The sequence below is a fragment of the Lathamus discolor genome, chromosome Z (assembly GCF_037157495.1).
Source record: "Lathamus discolor isolate bLatDis1 chromosome Z, bLatDis1.hap1, whole genome shotgun sequence".
Taxonomy (NCBI): domain Eukaryota; kingdom Metazoa; phylum Chordata; class Aves; order Psittaciformes; family Psittacidae; genus Lathamus; species Lathamus discolor.
In genome coordinates, this window is record NC_088909.1 from 48,558,707 (window position 1) to 48,581,704 (window position 22,998).

General features: G+C 38.8%; 1 protein-coding gene across 2 annotated transcripts in view; it reads right to left on the minus strand.

Moving 5' to 3' along the window:
• Positions 1-13,655: 13,655 nt before the first annotated feature.
• Positions 13,656-22,998, minus strand: part of HSD17B4 (hydroxysteroid 17-beta dehydrogenase 4) — a 67,826-nt gene continuing 58,483 nt past the window's right edge. For both annotated transcript variants that reach the window (XM_065662173.1, XM_065662174.1), the window contains exons 23-24: positions 16,014-16,141; positions 13,656-14,086 (exon numbers count right to left, since the gene is read on the minus strand). In XM_065662173.1, the coding sequence (XP_065518245.1) occupies positions 13,997-14,086; positions 16,014-16,141 (218 nt within the window). In that variant the 3' untranslated portion in view covers positions 13,656-13,996. The remainder of the gene's footprint in view (positions 14,087-16,013; positions 16,142-22,998) is intronic.

The window sequence follows — 22,998 nt, forward strand, 5'->3', positions numbered from 1 at the left end:
AAAGGCATTGAACATGTTTCTTAATCCTTGGTTTTTATCATGATGACAGAAGTCTTCTATCAAGATACATCAATGAGAAAATAATTACTTAAAAGATTACTTGCAGCTTCATAAATCTGAGAATTACTAATCTAGATTTTGCTTTGGAAACACCTCAGCAAGTCAAAAACTGAATCATTATCTCCTTTATTACAAAGAATAAACATCACTTCAAAAGGGCAACGTTACAGAGTGTATCTTCAGAGATGGTTAGGATAGCTTCCTGGGGACAGGCTAAATACCAGATCATATCAGTTGCAGTGCTCACTCGAGGAATAACAGGGGCATATCTCAGGTCATCCTAGTCAGGAAATAAAAGGGAAGAGAAAACCCAGTCCTGGGAATAGTGAGACAGGTTGGATATCCTGCTGATATGCAGGGGGACTTGCCAAGATGCAGGTAAAATTCACATAATGTGCGCATCTCAGTGCACCATTTTAACATTCTGGGTTCAGCTGAAAAATGGAAGAAGGAAAAAACAATCAATGGCTGCTTCAGTGAGCAATGACAAAAATGGAAAAAGTTGTCATTCTCAACTATGCATGGCACCTATGATACCACCTGGGAGAGGAGAATCCAACAATTATATATGCAGCAGGAAAAAATCCTGGTGCACTTTAGCACCAAGATAGAGCAGTCATCTCAACTAATACATGTAGATTTTTGCAAATTGATTTATCCTGTAAATTACTCCAGAATTGTTAACAAATTAGTCTTTCCAACAATGTAGTTATCATCTTTGCCTTTGCTAAATAAACAGTACGTTCACACCTAACAAGGGAATTCCCATTTTAGATCTGAGAGGAGATTTAATGTATTCATGTTATTAATGATTTATAACACTTTCTCTCAGATTTCACTCATTCTGCTGCTGAAGAATCTTTTTTTACATTAAATCTTCTGTGACAAATGTCTTAGCATAATGTTCATGCAGGAGACTGCCATCAGCATACTGAGAAAATATTTTAAATATTTAAGAGACCATTATTAATGCAACAAAACAGATCATAGCAATAGATGAAGAATCACATCATTGGAACCAAAGTCTATTTTTTCATTATTAGAAAGAGATTTCTAATTTGGATGGGGCTTCGAGCAACCTGGAGTGGAAGGTGTCCCTGCCCATGGCAGGAGGGCTGGAACTAAATGATCTTTAAGGTCCTTTAAGGACTTTTAAAGTCCCATCCAACCCAAACTATTCTAGGATTCTGTGAAATTACAGTCCAAGCATTCCTGGTATTTTCTGATGTTCTAGACACAGTTTTATAGAAGTCCTTACATACCATCAGAATCATAAAAGACTGAAATTCTTACACAGTTCTGGCTTGAGTGTCTTTAGACTCTCACTTTCCTGAGGAAATGGAAAAATGGAAAGAGAAAAGTTCTCCTGTTTTTTGCACAGTACAGTAGGGCTTTGGAAACTTAGTTTAAGAACCTGTTGTACTTATCTGTTACACAGTCATGAGCATGTCAGGTAGCTTCCATGTGCCAAATTTGTCCTAATTTGTTATTCTGATGAGTTTAAAAGCTATGAAAATGGTGGGTACATAAATAATACCAGGAGGAAGGTAAGTATGGGGCAAGTACTCTCCAAGGAAGGTATCAGTACCAAATTAAAACCAGAATCCCCATTCAAGCGCTTTTAAGGAAAACCCACCAAAAATCCCTAGACATCACTCCTTTTTAAGATCTTCTGAAACAAAATACTGTAGAAAATTTAGCATGCAAAATAACCGTTTTAACTAGTAGTAACTTTAGCCTAGAATAATAGCTTGTATTGTAGGGTTAATTAAGAGGTAAGCATCAGCAGCTTCTGAATCTTGAACTTTTTTCTTGCTGTGTTTGGACAAAAATTAAATATGGCATAATCACATATAAAAGTACTGGAGAAAGATACTGATATTTGAGCTTCCAAAGGACAGCATTCCATCTGACTGTATTGCCAGAATGGGGTTAATATTCTCCTATCAATCTGTAAGGAGCACTTTACAGCACTGCTGCTGATTTCATTCTTCTTCCTGTCTGGCTGGATTTTTAATTAAACAAAAACTTTCAAGAAACGTATTATCAGAGCCTATTCTACAGATTCTCTGAAACGATTGATTAGCATCACCCCACTTACTTTGCAACAGTACCAGCAATCAATGAAAGCAATTACACTCATAATAGAGTGCGCAGAGAAACACAAGATTTGATGACCCTTTAAAACTTCAATTATCCCTGTAGCTAAATAATACTGCTAAAACACTCCAACTATATTAATGATTTATGCTGCTGACCAGTCCTACCGCGCTTAACTACTTGCTGTACTAATTAGACAGGCTACCTGGAGTTTCTGCTTTTCCCTCACTTTGGATTACAGAACATGGCTGTCATGTAACAGTTTTTTGATGGGTAACAACAGGTTACAAGCACAACAATATGCCTCTAATTTTGGTTTTAGCAGAACTTTGTTTTCATTATCTAGCCACAAGGAATGCCATGAGAACAATATTGATATTCAAACCGCACAAAACATAAACTATATTTCTGGACAAGCAACACATCTTCCATCTTCATTTGAATGCAAACAAGCAGTTGCACAGCAGAAAGAACGCGTTAGATGTATTTTCATCTGAAAAATCTACATCTTAGAATACCCTTGTGGTGGTTGTTACCACATGGATCTTGAAAGTTTAAGCAATGTATTTGTTGCTTTCCACACATCACAAACCTGTGACAGAACCATAGCAGAGACACGTATTTCCCACAAACAATAGATCCTTGTCTGAAAAAACTCAGACTCCAGCTTCATTTGTTGGAAAAGCACACCCTCCTTCTCACCAGCTCCTTCCTCTCGCCTCATATTCCCAGAGGAGCTCCCAGAATACTGAACAGATGAACCAGAATGGGTTTTAACTGGCAGCTTAAACTGGAGATCGCCATCTAAGATTATCAAGACTCTATACATATATTTGAATGCCACTTCTTTGTATTGTAAGCTTCAAAGGAGGAATCAGCTCTTTCAAGATGCAGGGTGCACACAAAGTTAATGTACTGTTTAATTAATTCCATTCTACATAACAATGCTTGCTAATCAAATCAGAATTTCAAACTGTGTACACATTTGCATATTCCTTCATGACCACAGAAAAAAGCAAAATAATAGATTGTTTAATGGGGCATTGTTGCTTGGAGTTAAAGAGTGATGATAGAGTATTAGTGATGAGCAAACTGAGCATTATTTATAGCACTGAATTTATTACTTACTGATAACATCCATGCCCATCTTTGTATCAGCAGAAATTCACTAAAAACTAATTACCTTACAGAATCTTTGCCAACTGAGAAGTTTCAGTGTTTCTCAAAGTGTAGTTTGCACTAACACGATGACTTCAGCTACTTGACGCAATGTCTTGCTTCAAAATAACCTTAAAAATACAGCATAAATGCTGAAGATCCAAGCAGGAAGCATTGTAAATTTCAAACTACCATTATGAAAAAAAATCCAAATGGAACAACTTCTGTATCTGCTAAAATCAATGATTACAGGCACAAAACTGGCATAACCAAGCTAATCTAGGGAAGACGCAGTTTACTGACGGCAAAACCAAAGAGGCTGGAATGCATTTGCAGCATGTCTGAACACACAGCACGGGCTCCAAACACCAATTCACAGCCAAGAACAAAGGGACTAGTGTACAGCTATGTTGACACAGTGTATGGATCGCATCTTTTTTTTTCCCCCAAGAGCTTCAATTTTTATAAAAAGCATGTGCTGTGGTCTGTTGCAAAATGAGGTTAGAATTGTTAAAATTCATAAATTACTTTTCCCTAACAATAGGATTTTCTTACTAGTTGCATGTAACATAGAACATCTACTTTTCGTGTAAAAGGACATCAAAATAGTGCAGTAATACCACTAATACAACTCCTTCTATTTTGAAACAAATAAACCCGAAGAGATCAAAGTAGGAAATTAATGAGCATTTAGCAGCTAAGGTTACTAGAAACCTCACATTAGGCAATCAATAGCTGTTGTAAAAAGCCAGAAATATGTCCAAGTACATATTGCTATTTCATGTAATAGCAATTACATGTACAAACCAGGAGTAATTTTGAGCTACATGCAGAATATGAATAATTATTCTGAGTTAGTGCGACCATGATAATTAAAGCACTTGAAATAGAATGGTGATTGGAACTACCAGGGCATAAAGGGGTGCTAGTAACAAACATGACAAGTCATTATCTCTGTTGGGAGGGAGATACATAAGTAATTGCTACCTGCAGACCACTGAGGAGTTCATTGAGATATGAAATACAAGGGAAATAGCAGTGTATTAAGAAAATGGTGTCTTTATTAAATCTATAATTTCAGTATCCAGGGTTACACTCTTGGCTGGCTGGAGTCAGGCTCTGGGCTTCCAAGCATGCCTATGGGCTGTACTGCCTGTGCAAGGTCGTCTAGGAGAGCAGGACCCAGAGGCCAGGAACTGCGCAGATGGCTTTGAGAGAGAGGTTTCTTCAGTCCATTATCAGTTGTGTGCAAATTCATTAGAGTTGTTATCATCTTTTGTGATCTGCTTTTATTTACTCTTCATAAAACGACCCTAAGGAAAACAAACCAGTGACTACACCAAAGTACAGCCTGGTCCCTTCAGAAATTCCTGAAAAATAGCGAAAAAGCCGTTAACGTAGCATGTCTTTTTGGTTGTTGATTCTGTCAGTCACCTAGCAACAAAGTGACAGAGTGCTCCATTAAATATACATGTGAAAATCTTGAAGCACAGAGAATAGTTAAGATGTTTACAGCCAGACTGTTTTCATGATGCTTAAATTTATATGTAAAGAACCTGGTGTACCTATCACCCATCAGTGCTTCAAAACCCAGGATGCCACTGCCACTTTAATTTTTGGCCTCTTCTGACGGGGGATAGTTTGATAAGAGCAAGCAGCACGGAAGTACTGCTCTCCCCAGCTCAGTATGGGTTAATGTCTCCATTCAGTTCTACTTGCAAATACTATTGTATCCGCCAAAAGAAAAGAATGTTTTATGTAATTTTTCCCCTAGCTACAAAATCTCAGTAACTGCAAAGGCTACTTGAATATTTCTGACATTGAGAAGGCACTAAAAAAATGCCTTTCTAACTGGCTGTAGCAACATGCTTTCTGGCAGTGCCTTGCAAACAGCTCTGAAGAGTTCAAACACTCCTTTGTATACTTCATCACAAGCTGCAGAGTCCAAAGCTACCTGATGGCTCTGTTTTATAAGAGCTATTAAGTATCAGACACATTACAGCCTCTGGTGTCTAAGCCACTGGAAAACAAAAAAAACCCAGTTAATTTTTCTTAGGTGTCCTTGACCTTCCTTAGAAAGTTTCCCCAAATACATGTGTGCTGCAGGCTCTCAAAGCCTGGCTTAGTAAGTCTGGCTACTACGCTTACAGGAACTGCCATAAATAATCACGAAAGCCCTTCACTAATCACAATCCTGCTGGGAAATAGTAAGAGGCTATTGTATGATCTCACGCCACAAGCAGGCACTTGTTCAACAGAGCACTTGACTTCTGAAGCGCAGTTCCACCAGTCCTTTGGGATAGTGAAAAATTAAATAAATGCATGCCATTCTGACTGTAAATGGGTATTCCCTTAGATATCTGGATAATGGACAAACAACCTCAGCCCCAGATTTTAGGCTGACCGTGAAAATGACAGAAATCGCAGACTCATTAAGTGGCTTGGAATTAATCACCAAGCTTGAAGCTGCAAAAGGCATGCCAATAAACACATCTTTTGAAAACACAACAACCCCTTTTCCCCAACCCCCCAGGCTGACTTTGAATGAACATGTCCTGGGTTCATCAGTAGCAGTCATTTTTCTCCTTCTTAGTAGCTGGTGCAGCGCTGTGTTTTTGACTTTCAGCCTGGGAACAGTGCTGATAACGCCGATGTTTTCAGTTGCTGCTCAAATGTTTGGTCTGACCAAGGACTTTCTGAGCCTCATGCTCTGCCAGGGAGGAGGGGAAGCTGGGGGGAAGCAGAGAAAGGGCACCTGACCCAAGCTAGCCAAAGAGTTATTCCATACCACAGCACGTCATTCCTGGGATGTAACGGAGAGTTACTCAGAAGGGCTAGTTCACTGTGAGGTATTGGTCGGTGCTCGGTTGGGTGGGGTTGGGGTGAGTTATCAGTCAGCTGGTGCTGAGGTGTTGTATTCTCTTCCCTTGTTATTTCCTTTATCATTATTATCATTGGTGGTAGCAGTAGTGGTTTGTGTTATACCTTAGTTACTAAACTGTTCTTATCTCAACCCGTGGGAGTTGCATTCTTTTCGATTCTCGTCTCCATCCCTCTGGGAGTAAAGGGACGGAAAGAAGGGGGGAGGAGGCAGTGAACGAGCTGCGTGACTTTGTTTAAACCAGGACAGAACACAATTGATCAGACATTTGATTTTATTTCAGATGTGAATGAGATTATCAGAAGAATTTCCTAAACCCAAAGTGGAGCTTTGCCAGTGTTGACCATTACCATCCTCCCTGGAACATGACTTGTGGGCGCTTGCTTAACCCAGCTAAACTGGTGATGTTGCTCACAAACACATAAGGAGCATATTTCCTGATTTAAAACTTTCCTTTTTCTCCTCAGAAAATGAATAATGTCAGACAGGTCTGACAGCTTCTTTTTTTCCCCTTCTTTCCTATATTTATAGTTTACCCTGCTGTGCTTGGTTGCATATGTGAAAAACAGCACTGAAGAACCAAGTAATCAAAAATTCGTTTAAAATACGTTTTGAGCTGGGAAGGTTATATTTTCCCTGATGTAGTCCTCAAGTGGCCTCATTTTATCTTTGTGAAAAAAGAAACACCTAAACCCCCCCACGTATTATATTCAGTCAGAAACTCTGTCACCTTTTACCATAATTGCTAACAGGATTACGAGCTCTGATAAGGTTGCAGCAGATATCCAAGATTGCATTGACCATTGTTCACAAAAATCAGGCTGAGCTTCACACAGCAGAGAGCTGAACCGTGCAGAGCACAGACCAGTTTAGACCCTGAAAGAAACAGACATAAGGGAGCAGAAAACAGTAGGGTCAGACAACTTCATGAAAAGGTTGGGCAGCTCTATGAATCGCATGCACTTCATCTAAATGGAAAGACTAGTACAAGTAAAGAACAGTACACAAAAAAGCAACAGGGACTGTAGTGACAGGACAAGGGGTAAGGGTTAAAACTTAAACAGGGGAAGTTTAGATTGGCTATAAGGAGGAAATTCTTTACTGTTAGGGTGGTGAGGCACTGGAATGGGGTGCCCAAGGAAGGTGTGAATGCTCCATCCCTGGCAGTGTTCAAGGCCAGGCTGGATGAAGCCTTGGGTGAGATGGTTTAGTGTGAGGTGTCCTTGCCCATGGCAGGGGGTTGGAACTAGATGATCTTAAGGTCCTTTCCAACCCCAACTATTCTATGATTCTAACATTAGAGAAAAATACTTGTACAGTGTTCTGAGATTTAAACTAGGCATGTTGATTGATACAAGCAGCAATTCATTTTCTATTTCATAAGGGAACCTACTGTCCTAATAACACTGAAAACACAAACCAGACTGCAGACACTTAGATTGTAGTATGAAATTAATGTATTCATTTTTTTTTTTCCTTAATCCTGTAGGAACAGGAAATTATTTGTGTAAAGTTAGAGGATGCAGTCAAACCTCAGCAATCCACTATGGTTTTTTAGCATTTATAGGAACATGTTTTTTTGCGTGGGCTGTGTAAAGAAACACAAACTTCCATCTCCCTATTGCATTTTTTACTTAATTCACAAAAGTCCTGGAATCTCAACTGCAAGCTTGTTTTAGGGCAGCTTCATTTCTGTCCTGACTGAAGGCTGAGTAAGATCCAGACGAAATCCAAATGCCACAGTAGACAGCTCATTTGAAATCCAAGCCTTCATAAACTACTGATTTGCTATGCTAACCTATGCTTGTGCTCCTTATGACATGCCTTCATAAAGGAACTGACAAAATAGGAGTCCTGATTTCAGCTGGGATAGTTAGTTTTCTTCCTCATAGCTGGTGCAGTGCTGTTTCAGCTTTAGTTTGGGAACAGTGCTGACAACACACTGATGTTTTACTTGCTGCCGAGCAGCCCTTACCATGATTAAGGACTTTTCAGTCTCTCATGTTCTGCCAGTGAGAAGGGGCACAAGAAGCTGGGAGGGAGCAGAGACAGGACACCTAACCAAAACTAGCCAAAGGGGTATTCCATACCACAGCACGTCATGCCCAGTATATAAACTGGGTGAGTTACCTGGAAGGTAACCTCCGGCCAAGCTGGGTGTCAGTCAGCAGGTGCACCACTGTTGTGGGTTTTATTGTTTTATGTATCTCTTTGTTATCTCCCTCTTCATTATTACTTAGTATTATATTGTACTTTATTAATTATTAAACTGTTCTCACAGGTTTCACCTTTTTTTCACGTCCTCCTCCCCATCCCACTGGCACAGGAGGGGATGGTGAGTGAATGGCTGCATCATGCTTAGTTGCCAGCTGAGCTTAAACCATGACAAACTTTTTTGGTGCCCAGCACAGGACACCAAAGGATTGCTGTGGTTTAACCTCAGCTGGCAACTAAGCCCCACAGAGCTACTCACTCGCTTCCCTACCAGGGGGACTAGGGAGAGAATCAGAAGGGTAAAAGTGAGAAAACTTGCGGGTCAAGATAAAGACCCATGGGTAAAGCAAAAGCCACGTGTGCAAGCAGAGCAGAACAGGGAATTCATTCACCACTTCCCATGGGCAGGCAGGTGTTCAGCCATCTCCAGGACAGCACAGCTTCCGTCACACGCAACAGTTAACTCGGCAAGACAAATGGTGTAACTCTGAACGTCACCTCCTTCCTTCTTCTTCCCCAGCTTTCTATGCTGCTCATGACACCACATGGTGTGGGATATTCCCTGGGTCGGTTGGGGTCAGCTGTCCTGGCTGTGTCCCCTCAACTCCTTGTGCACCCACAGCCTCTTTGCTGGTAGGGTGGGTGAGAGGCAGAAAAGGCCTTGGCTCTGTGTAAGCACTGCTCAGCAGTAACGAAAACATCCCAGCACAAATCCAGAATGTAGACCCTTACCAGTTACTCTGAAGAAAATTAACTCTACCCTAGCCAAAACCAGCACAATGGGAGAGAGCCTAGGCAGGGAAGGGGGAAAAGGACACATTGGTTAAAAAATCCGATGGATTCAATACACTGTTTTGCTGAAACTTTAAAAAAAAAAAATAAGATTGTATAAGATTACATACTTCTATAATAACTGGAAACTCAAAAAAGTTTAATCTTAAATGAGATATTAGTTTAAATTTGGGTACTCTCTATTCTTTAAGGTCACATGATGCCCATTTTTTTGCTTAAAATAGTATTAATTCCAGTGGAAAAAAAAGGATACTTACAACTTCCTTACATAGCATAAGCAAACATAAGAGGAATAATGTTCTAAAACAGCCCTTAGAAGATGCATATGCCTTACACCATATAATTTGGACAACTTTACATATTACTGTAGCTTGCTTTATCCTATCATTAAGACACATTGACCTTAGAACATGCCATTTAAATCTTGCAGACATGGAAAGTTCAATAGTACTCAGTGAGAGAGACTCAAAGAAATCCACCTTTTACAGAGCTCAGCCTATCCACTGAGCTAAGATCCTATCACGCTAGTCCAATGCACTCATTTTTAGAGAGGTGAAACACTTGAATTGTATCATGAGAGTAATCTAGAAGTCATATACGTGCAACCACGTTCATAGTCTAATATACTTTTCCTAATTGACTTCAGACTGCTGATGTCCGATGCTGTCCAGGTCAGACTGCTGGAGATACAGACAATGGCCTAAAGGATGGAATTTCTTACTGCAGATGAACTATTGTGGAAAACTCAATGTCACATGAGAGGAAAAATATCCCCACCAAAGAAGCAGAAGGAAAAAAAACCCATACTGCAGGAACTGAAAGACATCAGTATTTCTTTTCCCCATTTACCCTTTCAAAGATCATGATCAGAAAGAAAATATTTCAGTGAGACTCATACTTTACACAAATCTTTGTTAATGCTAGAAGGAGACAATGGTATGTAAAGATAAATGCAGCACCTTCCAGATGCTGCTTTAACCCCAAGGCTTGTGGACGACAATAGAAGATGCAACTCCAGTGACACTGACCTCTCTCAGGGTATATTACATTATATTAAAATATCCTTATGAAAAAAGTACATTAAACTACTACAAAATGCTTATTTATTCAGCTTAGAATACTTTGTCATATCACTGTTACTCCTCCATTTTACAAAGCATTTTAATTTATCTTGGTGACTCTTGTGAGATGAAGGACAGATGCTTTTTCAAGTAGCACAGCCAATGGCTAGAATATAAATAACCCTTAGGAGTGTGGTGCTTGTAGGGAGGTGCGAATAAGCCTTAGAGGAGACGGCATGCAAGTTTCTCTGTCTGAAGCTGCTCAAGTTTACCTCTCTCTCATTTCCACTCCTCCCCTCATTTTAATATTCCCTGGCTAAGAATGCGCCCATCAACATTTAAAGAGCTGTTATCTGTGGTTATTGATGACAGCTGAAAGGTGTACTGAACTCCTCTGAAATAAACTAATTAAGAACAATTCCAGTGACTAGAAAGCATAAAATTCAGCACAGACTCTTTCGAAGCCAAAACAGAAAGCTTATGTCTGAAGCCAGACAGAAACCTTATGTAGCTTTCCCCACTGTTTTTACTGTTCTCCTGCTTTAATTAGAGGACCCATAAGTGGCTGAAGAGGATATATGTCTGTGCAACTATAATTTACTTTTTGGAGGATGGACATAATTTCAATCATGCAGGAAGACAGTAATAAATGTAAGGAGAAGGAAAAAGAAATAATACTATGCCACGATTAAAAAATGCACCCATTTACATGACCAGGTTTAATACTAACTATTATTCCAGAAACACAAACAACTGAATTCTTACCTCCAACTGCTACAAAGTCTGATGGCCAGACTTTACACTGATGTTTCAACAGCACCTTTGTTACATGTATAAAAAAAAAAATCAATCAAAACACTATAAAACACACATTCCAATAAGCAACATATAATCTGGCTTTCCTCTGCATTAGAGTATACGCACCGTTAAGGATTTTACTGCTAAGGTGCTTGGAAAAGCCTCCTTATTTGCTAGAGAATTCAGCAGTTTCATTAAAGAGCTGTCTGAGATGTCTGGCAATGCAAAGCAAAGGCGTTAATCCCTGGCAGAGAAAAAAAAAAAAACAAACCAACATTCAAAGTAGTTACCCCCTCAAAAAAGAAGTGATGTGCTGCTGTTGCATGCCTCTAGCTCCTCTGTGGAAATGGATGCAACACTATACTGTTACTGGTGCGACTGGATGACAAGAAATGCCCCCAAAAATGCTTCAGATGAAATATACAAATTTAAGATGAAAGCACCCATAACAGAATGACACCGTTCTAGTAGCTGAGAATCATAGAGAATGACCAACCACCTTCCAAATTGGCTAATGTTCCCTTGCATGAATTCTCCTAAAGATACTTGGGTTTATCACTTATTTCTGAGAATGCTACTCTTAAGAGTTAACTACTATGAACAAAACGTTTTCACATGCTAGGAAGAAAACAAAACCCCAAACTTCCAAATCACTTCAGGTAGATATTCAACACAACAAAGTGACCTTACCTTCAACAGTAACAGGTGAAGTTACTAGTTAGTGTGAGCTAAACAGAACATTCTGAAGGTAAATACATTGGGATGGAGATGAAACTAACATGCCAAAATCATTAATAATGGCTATTCAGGACAGAAAGCAGATGAAAGAATTAATAATCTGAATTTTGCTCCTGGGAAGAGTGTGCTACAACACTGAGAGGCATGCTCCATTAGCCTCAGTAAGGAGAGAAAAAGGAAGAGCCTTTTAATTAAGGCCAGTATTTGGGATGCAACTGAAGCATGTGGATTTTGTGTCCAGCTGAAACTTTGCAGGATAGAAATCATCGCAAGAGTACCTATAATTGACATGGTTCTTGGTATACATTCTTTGATTCTCCCAGAAGACATTTACTAAACTGATGTTATTTAGTAGACTGAACTCCCAGCATGTTAAATCACAATAGGTTTGAACAGTACCAGCTTCCCTTCCTGAATATTTTTGCTTCTCAATTCCAAAAGCAAGGGGAAATAAACCTTATTAACAGTCTGTTCCCTCCTTGCAGAGCACTGCTTTAAGGTTTGAGACAACCTCTGGGGCTGTGAAAAAAAATCACCTGTTGTGAATTTTGAAGACGTGATCTTAAGTAATTACTGTATTCTTAAATGGATATATTGACAATTGCTTTCCTACACTCAAAGTTAGTTCATCAGGGTTCCTTTTCCTTCATACACAATTTTTATGGCATTATATATAGATTTATAGACAGGTAAGACATATTTGGTCTATAGCATGTGCAAGCATAAACATACAAAGCTACAATTAATGTTTCTCATACAATTTCTTAAGAGAAGGTAATAGAAGAGAACATCTATTTGTCACAAAGTTGCTTGGTAAACAGGAGCTGGGTAGTACAGGCAACTATTAAGTCCTACTTACATACAGAACAGACTGCTGTGAAAAAAGTCAATGTTACGCAGGTAAAGGACATTTTCAAATACTTGCTGACATAGTTCAGATTCATATTTCTCTGAATCACGGCAGATAGAACAGATGTGAAGAAATAAATCTGTGGAGAATTTGACTCAGTATTACAACATGTAGAATTTATCCTCAAGCTGTCAAACCCATCAGCAGCCACAGAAGTCTCTTTAATGGCTACAGTCTACTCACACAGTCAGGGCAGTGATGTATCTCACAGGTGGTTTTTTTTTTTTGTGGGGGGAAGAGAGGGAATCCATCCTCTAAGATAAAGCAAAATGACTCTGTCATTCTGACTAGGAGACAAGCTTTGTATGGCCTGAATTTTCAAAAGGTACCAACACAGAACAAGTCTGAATAAGAAAAAAAAGATACTGAGCACACCAAAGGTTGGTCACATTAGTGAAATAAGATTTCCAGGTGTTCATGTGACAACCAGTGATTAAAAGCACACTTTTTTTTTCAAGAAAACACATGGCCACAGCTGCTATCTCGGTTCTGGCCATAGGTACAAAATGAGGAATTTACTCTTAGATCTTTCCCTGCTGTCACAGTGCTGGCCCTCATGAGAATGAATCTACATGAAGAACAACTTGGCTACAGTGACAGCCTTTGGTGCGGTGCTAATACATCTTAGATGAAAAATCTTTCCTAAGCAATTAATTCTTACAATTTTCCATGTAATTTATAAGAGTAACTTACATAAAAATGACTGTCTAACTAAGGTGGGCAGAGGCAAAGTTGAAGAGTTTTTTCCTATACTGAAAAAAACCCATAATGGTAAGACATAAATAAATGGAACTGATGGAACTGACTTGGATCTTCCAGTTGTTCTAATGGAATCATGAGAAGTCACGGCAAAAGATAATGTTAATAATAAACCAGCCAGATTCAAAGAAGTTAGACAGTCTACTTAAGGCAATATAAATGAAGACTGACAGACACACAGAAGGAGATACCAAAGAGGTGTACTGGTTTAATTTTCTTCATAATTAGTACAGAAATATATGCATCTTTGTAAGAACTACACATATTTTATTTAGATTAAGGTATGTAATGAGAAAAGTATGATTCTCTGTCATAGCTCAGAAATAAGAAAAGAACAATATTAACAGTTATGTTCATCCCATAACTTTCTGTCTACAGCAATTAAACACTTGTATATTAGCAGTATAATAAATCAGTATATTGATGTTAGGTAGATTGCAATGTTTCAATCATTGGTTCTGAACTAACTGAAGTTTCTATCTTCTGAAGTTCTTCACTGCTGTCTGTGGTAGATGATCAAGCAGTTCAGAGTTTGGCATAATCTTTCAGGATCATTTCCAGTTTCTGGCTCAGCATGATGTTCCCCTTCACTTTTAGTTTACCGGAGAAGAATGCCTACAAAAAGCAGAGAAGGGGAAAAAAAAAAAATTAAAAAAAAATGTATTCAACTGTTAACCCACAGAACACCAAACAAGACAAAGATAGGTGTGGCTATTCAGTGCTCAGAAGAAAGCCTTCAGTTCACAATGCTCACTGGATTTTTAACAGAAAACCATCCAAGTTTAATTTTAATAGCATCCAGAATGACAGTTTGCTATCCAGAGTGCAAGACTGAGTCTATCACTTAGGGGAAGAAGCCAAATACAAAGCAACTTCATTGGCCTCCACTTCTTTTGTATGTGTAGCACAGAGGACTTCTCCTGGTATAAAAGAAACTTCTTCACAGAAGCTGATGGCAACATTTCACAAGGGCAGGATAAAAAGCTCTGATTCCTCCCCTCCTTATACTGTATATATCCACATACCCTTATATGAAAGGAGAAAATGGAAAGAAAAGGTCAGTTACTGAAAATAAAAGCCCTAATGAAAAGGTCAGCTACTCAGTCAAATTTGTAATAAATCCAAATACATACACACATGTTGCAAATAAATGCACCAGCTTTATACATGGCATACTGCTACAAACTGGAACTAAAAAAGATTTCATTGTGTTTGCAGAACCAAAGATCAACCAATACTTTCACTGAAATGCTGGTGTATTACATTTTTACTGTCCCTACTTCAAAGAGCTGTATACCCTGTTTGAACTTAGTTCAGTATTTTTTTAAAACTAGTTTTGCTTTGCTGTGGCTTTGCAATTTGAAAGCTCTTTGAAAGTTCTGAAACAATGTGCTTTTGCATAGTTCCATTAACTTGAAATACATTCAAATAAGGAATAGAGAGAGCCAGCACAAAAGAATTTGAATAGATGCTTTGAGCTTCTTTAGATGAAGAACTTCACAGGAACTCAGAGGAAATACTAATGCCTAAGAATAGACAATGTTCCTGAATTGCAGTCACTCTTCTTTAGCATTCTGAAGATTATATATCAACAGCTTGTTTGTTTACACTTTATGCCTGCTCCATACAGAGGGTCACAAAGGATTTTACTCATGTGGTACGTAGGACTTCTAACAAACATTTGCTATCATTATTAGGCTCAAATTTTACAATTGAAGTCTCCAACAACTTCTGCTTGGGATCAAAGAAAGGGAACTGTTTGATATACGATGAGCTTAATTAATGTTTTCATTTTCTCAAGCTTTAATCTGTAAGCTGACATATTAAATTTATGACAGTTTAATTTACTTTTACACAAGGCAGTTTTGTTAGTAAAATTAGTATTTTTAAGTAGTTGATTAAGCCAAGAAGCTAGAAGTGCAGACCCAGATTACATAACTTTCTTAAATTGTTCTATCCCTTAAAAATCCACCCAGTTTGGGTGAATTTTGACCATTTTCAATGGATCTACGTGGCTGCATTGTCCTAGACTTCTCTTTGCTTCAGTATCAGCAATAAATCAGAATACTGCAATTCCAACTTCCTGCAACATGACCAGTCAAAACAGGCTTGATGATCAAACTGACAAACCCTACCCTTGCAAATCACATATTGTGAAGCGCCAGGAAACAACCAACCAACTAACTTTGTACTGCTGGGCTTTATGTCATTTGAGGTATCTTTGTCTCAAGATGATAAATTCCTCATTATGTCTTCTGACATATTCAGTAAAAGGTAATGGATGTGGCTTTGAGTAACCTGGACTAGTGGAAGGTGCCCCTGACCATGGCAGGGAGCTGGAACTAGATAACCTTTAAGGTTCCTTCCAACCCAAACCACTCTATGATTCTACAAATGATGTGCTTATACCTCATCTGGTTCTGATTTGCACTGCCAAACACGCTGCAGATTTCAGAATGCAAACATTCAGAAGCAGAGCTTGATTTAAGGGAAGTAGTATGACCCCATGTAAACAAGTATGACTGTGATGCACAGGTTTTACCTTCTGGGGGTTGGTCTTTTGTTGTACCACATCCATGAAATCCTCATCTGACAGTGTGAAGGTGGTATCAGCAGAACTTCTTGCAGGTCCTTGATACACTGCTCCAGAGCCATTCTTTAAGTCAATTGCTGAGAAGAAGCAAAGATAGTTTTATTCCAAAATAAAGATAAAATTTTCAGTCTAAAGAACACTACTCTCCTTATCGACTATTATAAAGCATCCAATGTGAACACAGAAAATAAGAATTTTTCTTTGTTAATGAAAGAAAATAATTGAGATTAGAATAGGAAAAAAAAAATCCATACTAAGAGGGAGGGGGTTTACAGCAAAGACTGACATTTGAAAAAAAAATTGCAGAGATGGCAAGAACTTTTTAAGCAAAACTTGGGATGCACAAGATATTAACTGGTGTAATTACTGCAAAAATGTTATTTAGTAACAAAGCTCTGATGTTTTAAAACAGCACCCTATATTCTGAGAGGGCAAATGTGGTGATGTTCAGACATAGTGATGCATTTTCTCTGTTCTGCCCCACAGGCAACATAGCCTGTTCTGCTTTACACAAAGTGCATTTAAAGCCTTGCCAAATAACTGTCTTTCTCTTCTGGAAAGCCAAAAATTCCTCAAAGTGTCTGGAGACTTAAAGTGTTCTTTTCCTACACTCAAATGACCTGCCAAAATAATCTACTACAAAACTAACACTATCAGGTATTGTGTCATTTAATTAGAAGACTATTAAAAGGATATTTTGACAGGATGTGCTCTGCCCAACCATACTCAGATTTGCAAATTCCTCTGGATGTCCCCGTCTTGATGGTTTTCTCACCCCCCATGCACCCATTCCCAGCTTTCTACACACAATCCGAAATCATTATTCATGTGGATGTTTCCATAAGGACATGGCATCTCTCATCACAGGATCACTGCTGCCTAGCCAGCACTAATACTGTCAGTTGGTGTCTCTTTGTTGACAAGTTCTGAGATGCTGGCCTCACTATGGAGACTTATTTCTGCATAAACTATCTTGTATTTTTTTCAAATATTTTTTCTGAAAGGCTAAGGTGAACTACCAGACTGTGAATAGCTTTTGTCTGTTGAAGTCCTTCATTTTCTGAAATATGTTCTAAGTAATATTTATCCTATTATAACAAAACTAGAATCTGGGAATCTCATGTCCTCAACATAAAAAGCCTTCTAGTATCTGAAGGGGGTCTACAGGGATGCGAGAGAGGGTCTCTTCATCAGGGAATGCAGTGATAGGACAAGGGGTAATGGGTTAAAACTTAAACAGGGGAGATTTAGGTCAGATATAAGGAAGAATTTTTTTGCTGTGAGAGTGGTGAGGCACTGGAACAAGCTGCCCAAAGAAACTGTGGCTGCCCCACTCCTGGCAGTGTTCAACGCCAGGCTGGACAGGGCTTTTGAGCAACTTGGTCTAGCGGAAGTTGTCCCTATCCATGGCAGGCAGGTTGGAACTACATGATCTTTAAGGTCCTTTCAAACCCAAACCATTCTATGATTCTACAATTCTAATTAAGTATACAATGATGCTCAGACATACTGGATTATTATCCACTTGATTTTCAGGTAAATTTTAATTTCAGGAACAGGTTTAATGGACGTCACAATCTTGATGCAATAAGAGCGGAAGAAAGAAAAATAACTACTGATCACCAGATGAATAATCATGTCTGTGTTCGTGGGTAGGAGCTGTGTAACGTTCTTTTTATCCAAGCCAGCTACTGTATATAGTCTAACATAATAACCTAGTGTTTAAACTTTGCTCTTGTAGGTTATGCAGGCACAGTCTGTTATCAAAAAAAAAACCCCAAAACATATATATATATATATATATATATATATAATCTACTGAATCATGAAATGCAAGTTTCACAGTGGATACCAGCTCCTCAGATTAATTTAACCAAGATTAACTGTCAATATGCTTTTAAAATATACCTCTACTCAAATGCTAGATATGTTATGAAGCATTCTGGTGTAGCCAAACACTCCCTTTAAGCCAAATACCACTGGTCAGCAAGCCCCACATAATGTGACTTAGGCAAATTCTAACAACTCCAATATTTTAATCTAAATATTATAGTACATACTTGATACAATCCCTGTTCTCCTCCTCCATTTCCTATCCCAGTCTCAAAAGCACTGCTTATCAATCCACGTCTGTAACTAACGGTAGACTCTCAAAGCACTAGTATGCCTGTAAATATTGCATAATCATGGTACCATGGGCAAAACTTGTGTTTAATCAAACCCTTAACCCATCTGAAATTAAAACTTACTAGAAATTCTAATAAAAAAACAACAGAGGCCCAACCTAACAGTATGTTCTTTTCACAAATATATGAGAATACTATTTCCATTTGCTCTTTACTGTTTTCAAAGAGCATTCATATTTTTTCTAAGGAAGAAAAAAAGAAAATAAGAAAAAAGAACAGAGCAGCCACAAAAGAGAAGAGCTCTGTGACAACACATACTGTCTTTTTCACAAAAACATGACGGACTTTCCACTGTTACTTGACCCACCCTTTTTTTTTTTTTTTTTTTTTTTTTAAGCTTTATCATAAATGTGCTACAAAGAGAAAAAAGACACACAACCCCCCCAAAGGAACTAGCTGGAGGAAATAAAAGAAATGAAATCCTTAAACTTGATATGTAAGCCCTACTGGGTGAATTATGGTGAATCACAAGGGAGAGTGATCCAAAATATACCATATGTTGGTATGTTAAAGAGGGAAAGGAACTTGTTATAGAGAATGGAAAATTTCCCCAAAACATGTTCATTCTTTTTCTTTGTAGGGGGAGCGAGGGGTGGGGATGGGGATGAGAAGGATCAGAAATACATCATTCAATCATTTTTCTTGCCTCCTGATGTATACCTAGCATAGAGTAGTCAGATGACAACTGAGGCTAAACTACAGCACTAGCACACAGACAAATGAATATAATCTAGCAATGAAAGAAATGATCCAAACACCAGAACAGATTCCAGCCTTCAGAGGAGGAAAAGTCTGGCTTTCCAGAATGACCAGAAAGGGTACCTTCTTGTGAAATACAACTTTATGACATAAAGCTATATAACACAGCTGCTTGCCATAGGAGGGGATGGTCTTGATGCAAGTCTCCTATACCTATTTTCTACACATCTGCTGGATACACACCTCTACAGTTACAGCTACTATACACTTACATACTATATACTTATGTACTATATAGTATGATTTCAGCAGCTTGATAATGATTTGGTACTGGCATAGCTATGTCAGTGCTCAGCTGCCAGGCAACTACCTCACACACTGCTAGTGCTAGCAGTAACAGATGAGTAGCCTGAAGGTGCCTCTGGTGTTCTTTGCTCCTGAGATCATGTAGCCCTTCGTGGCTGCTACAGATATGGCTCTTCTGCTAGACATTCACATGGCTGATCCACTCCGTATGAAAACAGAAGTTTGAAAAACAACCGTGTGTGCAGCAACACAAATTAAAGCTCAAATTCCTTTTAAAAATCAACTTGTTTCTCAAATATGTAAAATTTTTGCATTACACACCTGGCAGAAAAGCAAAATGAAGCCATTTCAGTGGATGAAACAGTAAGTATCCTTCAAATTTTTGTTTTTACTTTTATACGTGTTACAATACAGTAATTAAATGATTATGAATTCTTATAGTCTGTAAGTATGCTGTTGTCAGAGATAAAAAGGGCAAAAATGATATATATGCAAGCTAAAACACTAGACTTTGATATGCTATAGCCAGTAGCCAAATAGCTTAAAAATCTAAGATTTGGGGCACAGGTTTTGCTTTGCTTTTGAAGATTGCTTTACAATTTCTTGGAGAGAAATATTAAGAAGTCAGATTATTTTCTGTTTTGGTTTGATTTTTATCCTGCTTTACAGGGGGTAACTGCAAGACAAGACTCATCCTCAATCAAATGAACAAAGTGTAATTCGCTCTTCATTGCCTGAAGTCATACCACATTATAAATTATTAAGCAGTTTGGCTGTAATTTGTCAGATGATCACAATCAACTGCACATAACAATTTGTCTCCAGTTCTCCTAACAAAGTTTTGTTCTTCTGAGAATTGTAAAGGAAGAAAAGTATCTTCTGCCTTCAGCAGTGTCTTCAGAAGCATGATGAAAAGCAGCAGATGGGTACTGTTCTAAACAGCCATTAACTATCAGCTAACAAATCTCAATGGCCAAGTCTTTTCTTTATGGAAAGAGAAGTTGAAATGAAGTAACTTAATTCTATGCAAAAGATAAATATTTTATAACTATTGAAAACAATGGCATTTCTTGCACAGTAATAAATACGCAGAAGAGAGCAAAGCATGCTTTAGATAGTGAAGCCAACTAGTGAGGTAAAAGCTGTGGGGTCTCAATTAAGAATTTTGTTTACAAATAAAGATAGCTCCAGTACTGCTAAACTTACCCCTTAACTGTTGATACTGACAAAATCTGTATTGCTTTATATTCTTAGGAGGATTTTCAGCATCCTCTTAAATTAGAGCATCTTGTTTCTATAAAGAAACACCACTAAATAAAATGAGTTGCTTGTTGCTATAGTTCAACATTGTTCAGACTGCAGATGAGCTGCCCAAAATTTCACATTCTGAGTGCAAGTTCAATTGTTCTACACTTCCCCATGGCTTCACACCATCCACACAGAGCTACATAAAAGGAAAGGTCATAACTAGTTTAAAAGATTAGCATTACTGATATCCCTGCTACCATCAAGAAGTGTCTTTTTAACAAAAAAAAAAAGCTAAATTAAATTCACAAATCCCACTTCATTTAAACTAACAAATACAAATCTCGGCTTACTGCCACGATCAAAGGGTTACAGCTTCAATTAAAACAAAACACTAAAAAATATGAAATAAATAAAAAGAACCACAAACAAAACAAACAATCAAACAAAAAACCCAACCAAAGAAAACCCCCAAATATTCTGGTTCCTGAAAGACTGGAAAGGACCAGAATGACTGCATACATGAGAACAAATTTCACAGCGGCCCTTAATACTGCTGCTTGCTCTTCCAGCCTCCTCCCAGATCTTAAAGAGACTCAAGGACATCAGCAGAAGATACCGGAGCTACAATCATTGAGTAAGACACCACTGAGCTGCAGGGCCCAGATTGTTTCTAGGGCTGTCAATTGCCGCAGTTTTCACAACAGCACAAAGCTGTGCAGAAGTGACAAGTCAAAAAATTAAAAGACATGCCAGCACAACTATGTAACAAATTTAATAAGGGAAGGAGGCCTAGCAGGTAGCCCAAGAGAATCACAAACACTGCCTGTAAAGGCCTGGGAGGCCCTTAAAAAGAGAGGTCTAAAAAGAAGATGGATAATAAAATAATTAGCATCAGCTCAAGGCTTAAAAAAAACCCTCCCCAAAATAAACTACTTCCTTACATTTCAGTTGTTTCAATGACAACACGTCAAGAATTTTGATCACACATTGAAGGAGTATGTAATATTTATCCACTGGAACTGAATTCTAAATAAATTTTAATGTCATCTTTTCCTCCTTGCTCTACTATAAGTACATACGGTATGGGATCTCATTCTCAAAGCAGTAATTTTACTTTAAGAAAAAAGATAATTCAAAATTGTTACAATCTAACTTACCATAACATTTACAAAACTGATTTAAAATTATTCCACCCACAATTTTAGTCAAATATTTTAGTCACAAATAATTTAGCAATAAGATCAAGTAATAATCAGTGGGCAAAATTTAAATGTAGTGTTAAGCAGTGCAATTTCACCGTCAGAGCTGATGAACACCAAAATCTGAAGCAGGTTGGAAACTGGTCAAAATAGTGACACAGAATTAAATTTAAGCTATAGCAAAGGTAACCTATCACAGAATCACAGAATCCCAAGGGTTGGAAGGGACCTCAAAAGATCATCTAGTCCAACCCCCCTGCAAGAGCAGGGTAACCTACAGTACATCACACAGGAACTTGTCCAGGCGGGCCTTGAATATCTCCAGTGTAGGAGACTCCACAACCCCCCTGGGCAACCTGTTCCAGTGCTCTGTCACTCTTACAGTAAAGAAGTTCTTCCTGATGTTAACGTGGAACTTCCTATGCTCCAGTTTACACCCATTGCCCCTTGTCCTATCACTGGATATCACTGAAAAAAGCCTAGCTCCATCATCCTGACACCTACCCTTTACATATTTGTAAACATTGATGAGGTCACCCCTCAGTCTCCTCTTCTCCAAGCTAAAGAGACCCAGCTCCCTCAGCCTCTCCTCATAAGGGAGATGTTCCACTCCCTTAATCATCTTTGTGGCTCTGCGCTGGACTCCTTCAAGCAATTCCCTGTCCTTCTTGAATTGAGGGGCCCAGAACTGGACACAATATTCCAGATGCGGCCTCACCAAGGCTGAGTAGAGGGGGAGGAGAACCTCTCTTGACCTACTAACCACTCCCTTTCTAATGCACCCTAAGATGCCATTTGCCTTCTTGGCCACAAGAGCACATTGCTGGCTCATGGTCATCCTCCTATCCACCAGGACCCCCAGGTCCCTTTCTCCTTCGCTACTTTCCAGCAGGTCAACCCCCAACCTGTACTGGTACATGGGGTTGTTCTTCCCCAGATGCAAGACTCTACACTTGCCCTTGTTAAATTTCATCAAGTTTCTCCCCGCCCAACTCTCCAGCCTGTCCAGGTCTCGCTGAATGGCAGCACAGTCCTCAGGTGTGTCAGCCACTCCTCCCAGTTTTGTGTCATCAGCAAACTTGCTGAGGGTGCACTCAGTTCCCTCATCCAGGTCATTGATGAAAATATTAAACAGCACCGGTCCCAGCACCGACCCCTGAGGAACTCCACTAGTCACAGACCTCCAGCTAGATTCTGCGCCATTGACCACAACTCTCTGCCTTCTTCCTTTCAACCAGTTCTCGATCCACCTCACTACTTGATCGTCAAGCCCACACTTCCTTAGCTTATCTATGA